This window comes from Sinocyclocheilus anshuiensis, unplaced genomic scaffold, assembly GCF_001515605.1.
Source record: "Sinocyclocheilus anshuiensis isolate Anshui unplaced genomic scaffold, SAMN03320099.WGS_v1.1 scaffold846, whole genome shotgun sequence".
NCBI lineage: Eukaryota > Metazoa > Chordata > Actinopteri > Cypriniformes > Cyprinidae > Sinocyclocheilus > Sinocyclocheilus anshuiensis.
This window is the reverse complement of record NW_015540906.1, coordinates 614490-630168: the sequence shown is the minus strand read 5'-3', so window position 1 is coordinate 630168 and position 15679 is coordinate 614490. Positions and strand designations below refer to the sequence as shown.

The following is a 15679-nucleotide window of genomic DNA, read 5'->3' as shown; positions in this document are numbered from 1 at the left end:
CCGCCAAGACCAAATACATTAACATTGTCATGTACATTACCATGCCAATCCCTCCGAGAATTGTCATGACAGAACTAGATTTCATGTGTGTTTTTACTTTTGCAGCAACTGCCAAGGTGCTACAGGGTCATTCCTTTCTTAATGTTTATACAGTTGTCAGTTGTTTCAGGCATGTCTAAGCTCAACGTACATGATGTTCTGTGTTATGTTTGTTCTTCCCATATTCATGTCTCTGTGGTTAAAGAAAGAATTACGGCTGGCTCTAAATTCAGCAGCTGCAACTTGAGCATATTTGACTATCAAAACTAGAAACACGAGTGTGTGGATTACTGTTAATGTATTTTTAATTAAGATTTCAGATTACCCTCTTTACTATGTTTGACTATTGCCTGTTCCTGAATCCTGTTTCATTCCGTCTCACTCTGTTTGCCTCCTGCGGTACAACTCTACCTCCCTAATCCCATTAGATTGTTAAAGTGACACGTTAAACGCTCTCCAGAGCCTGTGAGCTTTTAAGAGATTTTAAGGCCCCAGTCTTTAGGATTTACCTCAGATGACTTGAGCATTGTTTTATTTTGAGTCTTACTTTCTCAGCCTGCTTCTGTTTGCTGGGCTAAAGGGATCGCTCTCTCAAAAATGAATTCTGTCATGACATGAGGGTGAGAAAATTATTTTGCGTGAACTATCCTTTTAAGTTTGTTATTAGCCATTTATACACTGACCTTCATGCAACATTCAACCCTGAAACATTTCTTTGTGAAACAGGGTTGGCACAAAACCAGTTCTTAATGAGTCATGTACGATGATGATTTTTTTTGGTACATTTTAATGTGTGATTTATTACAAGTCAGACCAAAACTACATAGAAAAAAATATTTTTGAATGTTGTAAATAAATCAGATAATATTGCAGTACATTTGACAATAAAATTCTTCCTAAGATTCTTCTTAAATTTCATTGTTTTTCCCTTCTAAATTTCATGTTTAATTCATTGTGCTACTTGCCATTCCTACAGGTTGATGTCTTTACTTTAATGTCAGTGCAGAAAGCCCAGGGGGAGCCAATGACCCAACAAAAACACTCTGAGACTCATCAAACAATGTGCACGTTCATATTCAGTCATCACAGAGACACTGCGGCGATTGCATCAAATCCTTCATAAAGCAGATATTGGCATTTTGTACCATTTTGCAGCGCTATTTACCATATTCACACATACAGTAGCATTACACATGAAATGGCACTCTGCTTATGACAGGCCGTCATGCTCTCACAGAGTAAAATGACACATCTTGAGTGTAAACCCCAGATCACAAGCTAGTTTTCCTCTTGAAAAGGCACAAGCCGCTCCGCGCTCCCACTGCAAGGGCACTGCTTATAAATTATTGCGATGGGTTGACATACTCAGTATAGCAGGGCAGTAAAAGCTGTCACCATTGCTCTTCGCGAAGCTTAACTCAGCTGTTGAAACCCTCTGGAGGCCGGCTCCCATTCGCAGTTTGTGCTGGAGATCACGAAATGCAGATGGATTACGGTGAGCAGAAGTCTATAGCGCGGTTCTCCTGTCTCGCTGCAAGTCTCTGAAGTACCGCGGTCCAGAAACTTATCTCGGCTATCAGTGTCAGCAGGGCCGGGGAGATTAGTTCAATTAGATTCTGTTTAGCCAATACATGCTGAGGTCGGAAAAGGGAATTAAAAACATGTGTCCCTGGGGGCAATAACATAAGATTCCCGCTGTAATTTTCCTAATTCCTCTCCTGCCTGCTCGTTTTCACCCGTAAACCGCTGCAACGTTTAGGAAAGGTACAGCCAGAGGCAAAGACATGGTACAAATATTTCACTGACTTATTGAAAAGACATAGATTAAGTTTTAGAGGACACATTGTGAATAAATGCAGATTATACTGTAGAGGGCTGCAGGGATTTTTGTAGGCCAAAATCTAGCAATGAGCATTTTAGCACGTCTAGTTTCATCATCCTAAAATCGATAGGTTTTTGAATGGGTTAAATGCCTGAAATAAGGTCTGTAGTGAACATAAGCTCAAGATATTTTCATGTTTTAATCGACATGGCAATTTATGTAAGAATGTTTGGTCACACTTTAGTTTGTGGACCAGTTCTTACTAGTAACTAACTATTGACTACTACTTTTGCCTGAATAAACTCCTAATTTGCTGCTTATTAATACATAGTTAGGTAGTTGTTAAGATTTGGTATGGGATAGTGTTAAGGGATCTAAAATATGGTCATGCAGAGTAAGACATTAATATGTGCTTTATAAGCACTAGTAAACAGCCGATATGCTAGTAATATGCATACTAATAAACAACTAGTTAATAGTGAGAACTGGTCCTTAAATTAAAGTGTGCTTGTGTTTTATGAATGAGGAACAATGAGATTTTAATTCAGTAAAAACAAAACAGAACAAAACAAAACAACATCCCATCTTATCATCTACTCACTTTCAAGTTGTTCCAAACTTGTATGAGTTTCTTCTGCTGAACACAAAGATTATATTTTGATGAATGGTTGTAACCAAACATTTGCTAGTCCTCATCGGCCTCCATAGTTTATATATATATATATATATATATATATATATATATTACTATGGAAGTCAATAGGGACTAGCAACAGTTTGATTACTCACATTTTTCAAAATATCTTCTCATATTTTTATTACTTTTAAAAGAATATTTTGCAATAAACGTTTATACTAACATCAATTATAAATGCTCAACAGATTTATATGTATAAAACATGTACTCAGTCTTTCTTTGAAGCATATGCTGTAAAGTTATGATTAATCTCAAAGCTGGCTGTTGTGGTTTGAGGATTAGAACTCTATTGAAAGATTTTCTGAAATCACTATGGAGAAACTGAATGGGGAAAATACTTTAAAGAACGCAGGCTGCAGAAAAAAAAAAAATAAATCAGGTAGTTACTGTTGCGCTCTATTGATTTGTAGCAGTCTTTTTCAAAGAATACAGCAATGACAACATCATTTGCCAGAGTAAAGAAAACTGAATTATACTGTCCATTGTAAATGAATGCTAAATATATATTATGGATCAAAATTTGATGCAGAACAGATTCATAAAAGCAAGCGAAACAAAAGATTCAATGAGGAGGTATTGAGCTACTGGAGCTAATACATTTAAAGTAGCACTAACGAGGACATTCCAATTCAGGGGCTGATTACCTTTCACAGACAGACATCAAAGAGCCACGCCGATCTATTAGAGACCAAAGAGAAGAGGACAGTTGTGCTCAAATATCTGCTCACCCATTCAGTTTAATTGTACGCTCAGAGAACCCATCTACAGCTCTGTCAGGTCATCCATGTGGAAACGACACGGTAGACTGATGGACTTCAGGAATATTAATAAATCAGGGACTGGATTCTTGCTAAACGAACGAGTCTACAGATGCAGGGCATTATGGGTAGGGAAAAGACGTCAAACCAGCCAGACTGCCAGAAAAGCGAAGAAACAGGCAGGGGGGAGATGCAGACTTTACCTGCTCCAAGATGACATTGATTCTGTCCACTTCACAGTCGATGAGGAAGCGCTTCTCCTGTCTCCTGTCCATTTCCTCAATGATGCGCCGGAACTCCTGGGGGTCCGTGATGCTGCCCACCGACCGCGCTGTAACTTGCCAGTTGTTTGCCACCGCAGCCTCCATAATGGCTTGAAGAATGGAAAATCCTGGCAGGAAAACAATCATTTTTTGCGTTAGCTCACACTCCAGAGCTTCATGGGTGTTGACATACTGTCACATAAAATATATTCAGCGTGCGTGTTCAATTTTCCACAAATGAAGTCTTATGTATATACACAAAGAGTATTAATGTGACTTTGTCATTTTGGATTAGATCTCTAGCTTGTCCAACAGCAGTTTAAAAACAACTGCGCAAAGTAAAAAACATCTGCAATGCAACTTGAGTTGAATGTAAAACAGATAGCATCATACCGGATGCTGATTGGTCGATACATCATTCAAGCCATGTTAAAATATGCATACAGCTATGACATGGAAACTAAAAAGAGTAACATCTAAATTATTTGGTTTAAAAAAGGTCCTAAATTAAATAAATAATGCTGAAGTAAACATAATACATTAATTTATACAAACAAAACACATCTTTATAAGTTACATTAGGTAGAAATAGCTCATTACAGTAACAACTGCATTATAAAAATCATATGTTTAGAGGAAATTACTGATTAGAAGAAGTTTGTTTACTAAAAAAAATCTTTTAAAATGTGTCCTTAAATAACAAATGCCCTTAAATGTTGTTGGTATTTTTAATATGCATAATTATTACAATTTAAGAACATCATTCAGATATCAAAGATCATGTAAAATAGCTAACCTGGATTTTTTTTTTAAATAAACCATATTCACATTTCCTCCATAATGAACAGTGAGTTGATAGACTGAATTGGTTTGCATGTGGTTTACTAAAAGGATTAACTTAGTTCCTGTATAAGGACCAGAAAACATAGAAAATATTAATGAGCGGCAACAATATTAATTAAATGTACCTTAAACATCATTATACGAAAGACAAATTTAAATGCATTTGTGTGCTGTAATTAACTTTCAAAATACTTTTTTTTGTGTCACGGTTGTTGAAAAGACCCACTTTTCTGACAGTGTTTTTTCCAGATATAAACATGCATTTAAAAAATGCAGATTTTTAAAGGTGATAGTCAGAGTAATTCACTGCGGATTATGCAAATGCATTCATTCAGGGCCGAGATCACGTGCCGCTGCCTCTCGAAAGCCCTTATCGCAGGAGGTGAACACAGACACGAATGCAACAAAGTCAACATTTTTTGGCAACTCCTCTACTGCAGAATGCTTGAACTTCTCTTTGCACTTCCTCTATTCAGGTTTTGCACGGCTCAGTCTCTCTGCCCGGCCCAGGTGGCGTGAAAAGCCCTGTGTCTGCTCTCCCAGCATGCAGCTGCCATCGCACCGCTCCCCACCCCATTAAATGTCTTTTCAGAAAAAAATAAAATCTGCACTATACGACCCGTCTACAACAGGGACGTGTCAGGCGTCACAGGACGGCTCCGAATGAATGGATGTGATGCTCAGCACGTCTGACATCCTCATCCGCACAATGTGTCCAGTTCATAATATATGAGGCGCTGTATGTGTGTTTGCTCAGAGCAATCTCCGGGAAGCGCTGCTTTTTCTGTGACTTGATATTGACTTAAAAATTAAGAATTATGGCTTGTGATGCACGACATTTACATTCACTCCCTAGCGCTCTGATGGGAGAATGAACTTGAGAAATGGGTTCTCGGCATTTTTATTTTTTACCTGTACGCTACAGTAGGGAGTACTCAGTTCAGTTTAATTCATTTACAGTCAACATGATGTATGTCTATGGAAGAGGCTTTAATATAAACTAAAATGGTCTTACGGCTGTGTATCATCCTGATTTTTTCATTCGGTCTAAAAGCCATGAGTATGTCTGTGAAGATTCTGCTATCCAGAATGTTCTAGTACAGGGATTTCAAGCCATGGACCATAACATAATGCCCAAATATATATGTTAGCGTTTTCATTTTAAAAATGTATAGATATCATTTACTGTAATTTATTTATTGGCAACATTTCCATCCGCTGAATGTAAACTTTTCCATATTCCATACATGTGTCTGCGCAACATATGAAAGTAAATATAGGAATTATTGGAGTGTTGGACTTCAAGTAGGGGTTGAGGCATCAAAAGTAACTAAGCAACAAGCTGTTTTATGGATGGTAACTGTAATATTATTACTGAAATCGATATACATAATAAATATACACAGTACACACACATATATTATGTAAACAAAAACTTTTATTTTGGATGCGATTAATCGCGATTAATCGTTTGACAGCCCTATATATTTCTTACTGTTTCAGTTGTGATTATTGCAGTGATTTCTAAACTATGGCATCAATAGGAAAATAATTGCGATTGATTTATTGATTTCTGTACAGTCTTTAGACATAAAACAGTGTAAATGTTTTAAACAATTTCGTGCTAAACGTATGTATGCAATATTTTACAATAACTATAATGTAACTAACATGTTAACTCTGACATACCTAAAAAAAATACGTTTACATCTTGAATTGTCAATTTTGATCCCCTGTTCTAGATTCATTCTGGTCAACTGGATTTGATTCACAGAAACATTTTCAACTTCGTCAAAACCACCAAACAGTTCAAAATAAGATGCCGAAAAGCAAAATCAACAAAACAACATAGTAATTTCCTAGATTACTTAATGATTTGAGAAACTATACAGGACCTTCAACAAACACAACATAGACTTCAAATGGGCTAAACAGAGGACAAACACAGAGTACCATCATCCATGCAGTTCTGCGATGAGGAACATCCAAAGCTGTACATCAGCAAAGCAAACCACCACAGTGTGAGCGCATGTCACAACACAGAGGGGCAGAGCCCTCCGGACAAAACACAGCAGTGCATCTGCATTTAAAGGACAAGGAGCACACGCTCAAGGACAGTCAAATGAAGATTTTCGACAGAGAGCATAGAGCGTGTCAGAGAGAAGTTAAGGAGGCTATCGATGCTTCTCACTATACCTACAAACATGATTATATCCTTAGTCTCTCAGTTGATCTCATGATTCCAGCACTAATGGAATGTGATTTATTATCTTCATCTGGCTTTTGTTAGATGAGGTCCCTGAATATGACGAGATCACATCATCAGATCACAGCTGATGAAGTGGTGAAGCATTTTGAGCTACAGAATGAACATGGGAATGTGACTCTGTGTTGATTCGGCATTAAAAAAAGATGCTATGAACAGCTTTTACACCTACAGTCTGTGTCAGGGCTTTGACAGAATCTGCACAGCTGGACAGAGGCTAACCAGAGGTGAAGGGATTCAGTGGAGAACATCAGTCTCAGTGTCATGTGTCAGTGACGCGATGAGGATGTTTGTGTAAAAAAATAAAAATAGCAAATTATGATCTTTTTTGGTTTGTCACATGCCAACAAAATAGGTTACACCACACTGACTCTATTAAATATTTAGTACAAATCAAATATTATTTATGAAATATTATATGATATAATTTTAATTGTTATTATATTGTATTATTATATTTATTAAAAAATATATATTTTTATTATTTTGGAGCATTATTACTCCAGTCTTTAGTGTCACATGATCTTTAGAAATCTTTCTAATATGCCGACTTGCTGCTCAAGAAACATTTCTGATTATTTTTATTTTTGGTTGAAAATGATTGTGTTGCTTAATAAAGTGTGGACGTGTGGACTTAGGATTCTTTGATAAACTAACTGAGTTGAAGGACAGCATTTATTTGGAATAGAAAACTTGATATGAGTACAAAACATTTTAAATGGCTTTTGATCAGTTTAATGTTCTTGATGAATAAAAGTATCCATTTATTAAAAAAAAAAAAAAAATCTACTTAAAAATGACATAACTGAGCGAATGACACTTAATGACAGTTGTCATAAACATGCACAAAACCTCCTTCATATTCATGACATGTGTCATGTCATGATTATGAAGGTGTCATGTCAGTCTTATGCACACCCCTTCAAGTAAAGTGTTACCAAATATATTTAAAAAGATCTTTACAGAATCCTCCCAAAAATAAATAGATAGCAATAAACAATGAATACACATTTAAAATAATACAATTACATGGGTAACAGGGTTGAAATTTGCATAAAAGGTTGCAGTTTGTATTAAGCTGTCACTTAGGGGCTTACAAGCCTAATAATGGCCAAATAATGGTTTGACAATCTTGGTTGATAATCTTATTATGAGTTTAGGAAAAATAGTAACAGGGTTGAACAGTGAATCACAGACAGACAGACAGATCTCTAATCCTACCCAATATGTGTACTTAACAGCTACCTTACTAACTATTAATATGCAGTAAATTAGGAGTTTATTGAAGCAAAAGTCGTAATTAATGGTTTGTTAATAGCGAAAATTGGACCTTAAAATAAAGTGTGACCAAAAACAAAAAACAAAAAGGTTATTCAGTGGTTCTTCAGCATTTATTAAAATATATTTTGCCATTGTAGTAAATTCTCATTCATAGCAAACATATGAAAGTGGAGTAACATATCTAAAATCTAAAGAGGAGAATGGGGTTCCTCTTGTTGTTCTACATAGCACCATTTGACAAAGGTGCTGCTGTATAACACCTTTAAAGACAGGTGCCATATAGCACTTAAAGTGGTTCCCCTATGATAACAAGCCAATGAACCACTTTAAGTGCTATTTAGCACCATTTTTTTAGAGTGTAGTGTTGCTAGTAACTACAGAGTTTCCACAGTCAAATGTAGCCATCATGTTACCAGGCAATTTAACAATTAAAAGCACTTTAAAAGCACTTTGCAATGTCACAATTCAGTTCAGTCCATGTAAAAATAATCTAAATTCATTTTTTTAATTTATTATTTTATAAGCACATTTGACTGTAAGTCATGAATAAAGCTTGTCTGAACGAGCAACTGTAACGAGAAGAGCGAGAAGAGCTTAGCGAAGGGTTAATTGTCTCATTTTTTATTTCTCCTCAGGAGACACATCTGAAACAAAGTTGCGACTTAAACCACAGCTGAGAGCTCCATTGTGTCTCGTGAGCTGTGCATTTTCCTCTGGAGAAGAGGATTCAAACGGAGCTCGTGTGTTGGTTTTGATGTTTCTATGCTTATTGACTGGAATCTCTGGCTGTGTAATGTTGTCTCACTATAGGAATCCGAAGTGCAAGGAATCCAGCAGTAAGTAAGCGTCCTTTCTGCTGTACTCTTAACTAGATCTTAACAAGATGAAGTTTGAAGCATTACCCATGGAGGCTTAGCTGTAATTGAATTTAGTTGTTTCTAATCTCCTCTCTGCTCTTGTGCTCCTCGCGGTGGCTAATTGAAACGTCACGGCCAGTATGGGCCGCGTTTGTGATGCGAGCCGTGACGGCTGTGCCACCTCCGGAGTGCCGTTTGAGCGGGGTTGCTTAGCATCCGCTCTGTGACGGGGTTAGAGCTCCGAGACAACTGAGAGATCTCACTGCCCGCTCTGAATGCATGATGAAGATGAAATTGTTCACGGCTCCAGGCTAAAGACATGACTGAACTCATCCGCCATGGTGCTGAAAGTGCTAGTTTTAATGATGTCATTTCCTGTTTGGTCAAACTTGCTTAGTATAGATTTTAAAAAATTTGAATACAACAAATGTCCCTTAGACTTAAGGCCCATTCACATACATAATGTACATTTAAAAATTAAAGAGCATGTTTTATATTGGTCCAGTCAAAAATCATGGTTAATGCACTCCCCACAGTAAAAAAGAAACATAAAATATATATATATATTTAATTAATTAATTAATTAATTAATTTTTGTCAGTGTATAAAGATAACTATGGTTGCATCCACAACAAAGTTCTGTCTATTATAAGTGTGGACTGCAGTTTTTGTCAACTACTGCTTTAAATGCTCTTACTCTTTAAAGTCGGGTGGATTCTGATTGCCTGCCAATATTTTTATTGTCCATAAGCTAAAAAGAAAGAAAAGAAAGCAAGAAAGCAAGAAAGCAAGAAAGAAAGCAAGAAAGCAAGAAAGAAAGAAAGAAAGAAAGAAAGAAAGAATACCATCCTTGTGTTGTTATTGTTATAGTTATGGTGTGGACTTCCCTGTCAAAATTTTATAGTTTATGATTATTATCTTTGGTGTAAAGGTGCTTTACACTGAAACAGGGACCTAAATATCACTTGATATATGTTGTGCTTATTTGAGAAATAAGAATTATTTAGCAGCCCAGAACATTCCAGCAACCTCATTACATGATGGATACAAGTTTTGTACAATCAAAACATTTACATCAGAAAACATGTTTATGTGATTCTGTTTGGCATCATTAGTGGTGCAGAAATTACAGCTATCAGGAATAATTCAACATTAATTGGTTGTGTTTTTCCTAATTTGTATGTTGCTCTGGAGAAAAGCATCTGTGAATTTATATATGTTAATATCTACCATTGCCTGCAGCTGAATCACCTCTGAAATAAACAGAACCCAGAATCCATCATGATAAGAGCACTGCAGATGAGCGCTGGACTTTATATTGCAACAAAATGGAAAGTTCCTGAATTAACCCCAGAAATCTCACCGGACTCGTGAGAGAGATCGTTTGGACACATCAAAGCGAGTTTCGTTTCTGTTCAACAGTCTACGCAAACACCAGAGGAACAGGAAAAGACAATGTCATTGACTTTCAGTTAGTTTACTCATACTTCATGTTTCATTAGGCAGATATTGCTTTCTCCCAAGCCACAGTCGCTCCCTGGGTTGTAGCTGGGAATGAGCGTACATTAATGAGCGACATCTTCTTGGATACTTAATCTTCATAGTCCTCTGCCACAGCCAAAATAAATACCATCGTATCGTTTGATGAGTGTTTGCTTCTGCTCACCTCACGCTAAGAGCGGACGAGCACATCTTTAATAATGCACAGCTACCGGCACGAACGGTTCGACCAAATTCCCCACCTCTCGGTGCACGCGCTTGTTGTATTGTGTAATAAAGAAGATAGATTTGAAGTATCCTAAGTGTGTTTTGCAGAAGCCGTTGAGGAGGGAGAGAGTCTTTGATGTGGTGTGTTTATTCTAATTAAAACCATCTCGAGCCAAGTACAGTTCTAATCGGCCAGACAGCCGATGCGAAAATCAAAATGCAAAGCAGCATGTCGAGCATATCTATAAAAGAGCATGCATGCAGCGGGGTGTAGGGGCTCTCAGCACTGTTTTTCATTTGCACAGCCTACAGACTGCTGGAGCTAGCGGGTACACACACACACACACACACACACATGCATACATGCATAGGACAGTAAACACCTCCGCAAAAAACACATAGCCCACACTTGAGGATGGATGCTATTCAATTATCTGTTACATCAGCCATATGACTCATAAAATGATGTGAGCACACTTTTATTCTGGGCAAGAAAAATATCAAGTCAGTTTCAATATCTAATCTACCTTAGTGTATCTTTCGCTCCATCCAAAAACATTAAATCAAAGGTTTACAAATACAACGGATGAGGGAGTTTCATGCTCCCTCGCAGCAACTGGAGCAAGATAATACTTTTAATTTTTGATTTACATGATTCCTGGAGTGTAATGTTTCAAAAGGGTAATGGTGAAATATTCCATTAGGAAGGAACAAACATGACAAAACACACAAAACTAGCCTGAGCTCAACAAAATGTTAATATCATGCTGGGTTATCATTACCATCGCAGTTCAGTAAGAAAAACCCATTAAGGAGGAATAACTTACAAATGATGGTCTTATTTCCATTTATCCAAGGCTTAGCTGATCTAGCTTCACTTCAAACAGAGATCAGCGCACGTCTTCTAGTGTAGACATATACAGCATGTATGAAGACAAACAGGTGTCTCAGCAAAATAACCACAAGGGAAGTTCATCACATTAACTACAGACGTCTGTTTGCTTTGAAGTAAATGTCCCTTGCTTTGATATTTTGTGGTCTAATGCCATGACATTCATACTTGTTAAGTGTGACTTTTTTGGGACCGCTGATATCTGAAAATCCTGGAGCTATTATTACCCAATCAGAGCCTTATGATGTCATCAACTTTCATCTAATTCCCTAAAAACAAATAAACAAAGTATTTATTTCATAACTTTATACCTGATTGTACTCTTTATCTGATTTATATCACTAGCCTCAGCACGTATTTATTGATTGACTGATTGATTGATTTAATTTTTTTCTTATTACTTTTTCTGTTTTATGTTGCATGCATACTGTAAGTGTACAAAGTTTCATATTTGCGTTCAAACAAAAGTACATGTATAGGGTTTACTTACATTTTTATTAATTATTTAATTAAATAAACAAAGAATTATGAAAGTTTCCATAGTTACAAAGGAGCCACAATAAATTTATTAATTAACATATTTGCTTATTTAACTAAACCCCCTATGCTGCAAATGAATTGTGCAATAATTACATATGCAAATAAATATAACCTTTGTGAGGGTTTTGGGATTTAAAATTCAAAATAAAATCTAATCTAATATTGTTTGCCCAGTGTGTGTTGTGGGCAAATGTCAACACTAATTCAACCCATGTGTTTGTTCAGTCTCATTAATCCGTTATGTTCATGTTAATTATGCAGATTGATACATGTCTCCTCATACTGATGTCATTTTAAGCTCCTCATAATTTAATGTCTTTATAATGTTCTCTGCGTGTTGCATGTTTGCTCACACACATTACATGTTTGCTTGATATATGCAGCAACATCACAGTAATCAGCTGTGCTAGCTGGCTGTTTAAAGCAAAGAGCAGGTCATTTTGTCTTGTATAACATTTCTAATGAAAAAAAAAAGTGCTTCCAGCAGTAATTTCATGGTTGCCGGAGCTGTTGGTGGGTAGGTGAGTGAACGGCCTTATTCCAGGTTCAGTTAGCAGCGGACATTACAAAGCAATCTGCCTCTTTTTGTATAGTTACCACTATATGTCTCTAAACATGCTTCTGACAAAAGACACATGCGCTCACCTTGGAATAGCTCTGAGCTGCTTTTCTACCTGGAAAGTAGAAAATTAGCTATTTGTCCTCTGAGGCGATATAACACATTACTGCATTGAGTTTATCAGGACCACTGTGGTGCCACAGAGCAAAATAAAGGGTCTGTTTTTGTACAGTCCTTTTTAAAAATAAGCTTCTTTATGTCCTAAGGGTCTTGTCCCAAGTGTCCTGAGCTGTCATTGTGTCACAGCTGATTAATTCCACCTCATGCATAATTTAGCCTCTGATGCAGTGGCACAGGAGATGCTTGTGTGAAAGATTTACTGGACAGCTGATCATTTTTGAACTGTCACATCAGTGGACTTGAAAATCAATAATAGTCTTGGTCTTTAAACACATCCATTTGGTAAGACAAAGAACCCTCTGTGCTATACCTGTCACTGTTCAACCCTGTTACCATTTCCAACTTTGTGATACAATTATACATGAACTAAAAACATAATTTGGTCCCAAACTACCAAATATACTAAATATAGATAACTTCATTTGCAACCCATTTATGTATGTATGTATTAATTAATTAATTAATTAATTAATTAATTTCCAACTTTGTGATACAATTATACATGAACTAAAAACATAATTTGGTCCCAAACTACCAAATATACTAAATATAGATAACTTCATTTGCAACCCATTTATGTATGTATGTATTAATTAATTAATTAATTAATTAATTAATTAATTAATTTTGTCTTTTTAAAATGTTATGTTTATTTAGTGTTTCTTGCTAGAAAATATCATAATCATACAAATGATGTAAATGTGTACTGTATTTAGACATGAATGTAACAGGGTTGCAAATAATATTTATTTATTTATTTATTTATTTATTTATATAAGGTCTAAATAAGGTAAGCTACTGTCTACATCAAAATGGTACATTGTTTTTATTTTCAAATCTGTTATTCACTGTTCAACCCTGTTATCCTGTTAATAACTACAGACAGTCATTTGGCACCAAACTAGTTGTAGACTAGTACTACAAACTAGTAGTACAAACTATCAAGTGACAACTTTATACAAACTAGATCTGCAACCCTGTTACCCATTCCGTTATTTATATATGTCTTTATTTAATTGTATTAATTTAAATATTATCTCTATTCAATTTTTCTTATTATAAAACAAACACACAAATCAATGTTTGACCTTTGTAAACTGTATTCAGGAATTACATTAACAGGGTTGAAAATAATCATTAATTTTCAAGTCCAAGAGGTTTCAAGTTCTCTTTTGTACCCTTTTATTTGGACAGAATCCAGCATATATTATTGTCTACATCAAAACTGTCCATTATTTTCATTTGTTTAAATGTGTTCAACCCTGTTACCATTTTGATAACTTTATGATAAAATTATCAGTAACTACAAACCAACATTTGGTCTCAGACTAATAAACCACTAATTGACAGCTTTATACAAACTAAATTTGCAACCATGTTACCCATTCCTTTTGTTGTTGTTGTTTAATAAGGTTTCAATGCCTATTTCACACACTTTTGTTTGTACAGAATCCAGCAAAAATTATTGCCTACATCAGTATTGTCATGTCTCTGTCTGTCTGTCTGTCTGTCTGTCTGTCTGTCTATCTATCTATCTATCTATCTTGATTTGAACATGATTCACTGATGAATGATCTAACTAAGTGTGGTCATCTAATCATCCCATTCACAGGTGCCTTGGCCCCTGCACCGCCCATCTCTGCCAACTGTGCCAGGCGGCATTCATCCCCTGTGTTAAACTGAAAGCCGCTAAACAGGCTCATTATTGTGAATTATGGGAGTTTAATGCAGAGCCAATAGCCTTTCATTTAGAGCATCCTTCTGAGATTCTTTAATGAGCTGCAGGGAAGGTCTCTGTGTCTCAACATTAAACCCATTCAAAGGCTTCCTTCCATTCATAGCATTCACAGGCACGTTCATCACTCCGCATTGTGCCTTTCCATTGATTTTGTCCGACACTGGCCACACTATGAAGTGCATGAAGTGACTCAAGGGTACCACGGCAACATAACTTACATTAATGGAGGCCATAAAATATGTATTTTTATATGTAGTTCATGTGGGGGATGTCTGACCTATCTCCACAGCAGGTCACTAAACTTAGCAGAATAATTCTGCTTGAATAATTCATTCAGAAGCATCAGAAACTGTCAGTACAAATGCAAATGAACAATGTTACTGTTACAATTGCTGACAATCATTTACTACAACGGCATCTGGCGTTAAATAGAGCTCATGGGAATGTGCGCTACATCAGAGGTGTGTGAATGAGTAATCAGGAAGTGTGCAAAAAAGCACTTCTAAAAAATGGAGAATGTGGAATTGAAATGCATAGATATCAGCTAACCAGGGATGTTATTATCAACTAAAACGATCAAAAACATCATTGTTAATTGGAATGAAGCTAAAACTATATATATATATATATATATATATATATATACACTGAACAAAAATGTAAACACAACACTTTTGTTTTTGCCCCCATTTTTCATGAGCTGAACTCAAAGATCTAAGACTTTTTCTATGTACACAAAAGGCCTATTTCTCTCAAATATTGTTCACAAATCTGTCGAGAAGTGCTCACTAACACAGATTTAGACAGATTTGTGAACAATATTTGAGAGAAATAGGCCTTTTGTGTACATAGAAAAAGTCTTAGATCTTTGAGTAAAAACAAAAGTGTTGCGTTTATAATTTTGTGTTCAATATATATACAGTATATATATATATATATGTGTATATATATATATATATATATACATATATATATGAAAAACTGACATATATGAAAAACTTAAAAATGAAATCAACTGAAATAAATTAAAGCACAAAAATGTATAAATAACAGGAAATAAATAAAAATAAAAATAAAAATGTAATTAAACTGAAATAAAAATATTTTTTAATTATTAAATATAATGTTAGCCATACGATGTCGTTATCGTTCTATCTCGCCTGTTTTTGGTTAGAGAGTCGGACTCGTAACCGAAGGTTGTGGGTTCAAGTCTCGTACCGGCAGGGATTGTAGGGGG

At 35.8% G+C, this 15679-nt stretch overlaps 1 protein-coding gene across 1 annotated transcript in view; it reads right to left on the bottom strand.

Moving 5' to 3' along the window:
• Nucleotides 1-15679, bottom strand: part of LOC107689141 (glutamate receptor 3-like) — a 140766-nt gene that overhangs the window by 69756 nt on the left and 55331 nt on the right. The window contains exon 4 of the mRNA XM_016487054.1: nucleotides 3520-3707. Within this exon, the coding sequence (XP_016342540.1) occupies nucleotides 3520-3707 (188 nt within the window). The remainder of the gene's footprint in view (nucleotides 1-3519; nucleotides 3708-15679) is intronic.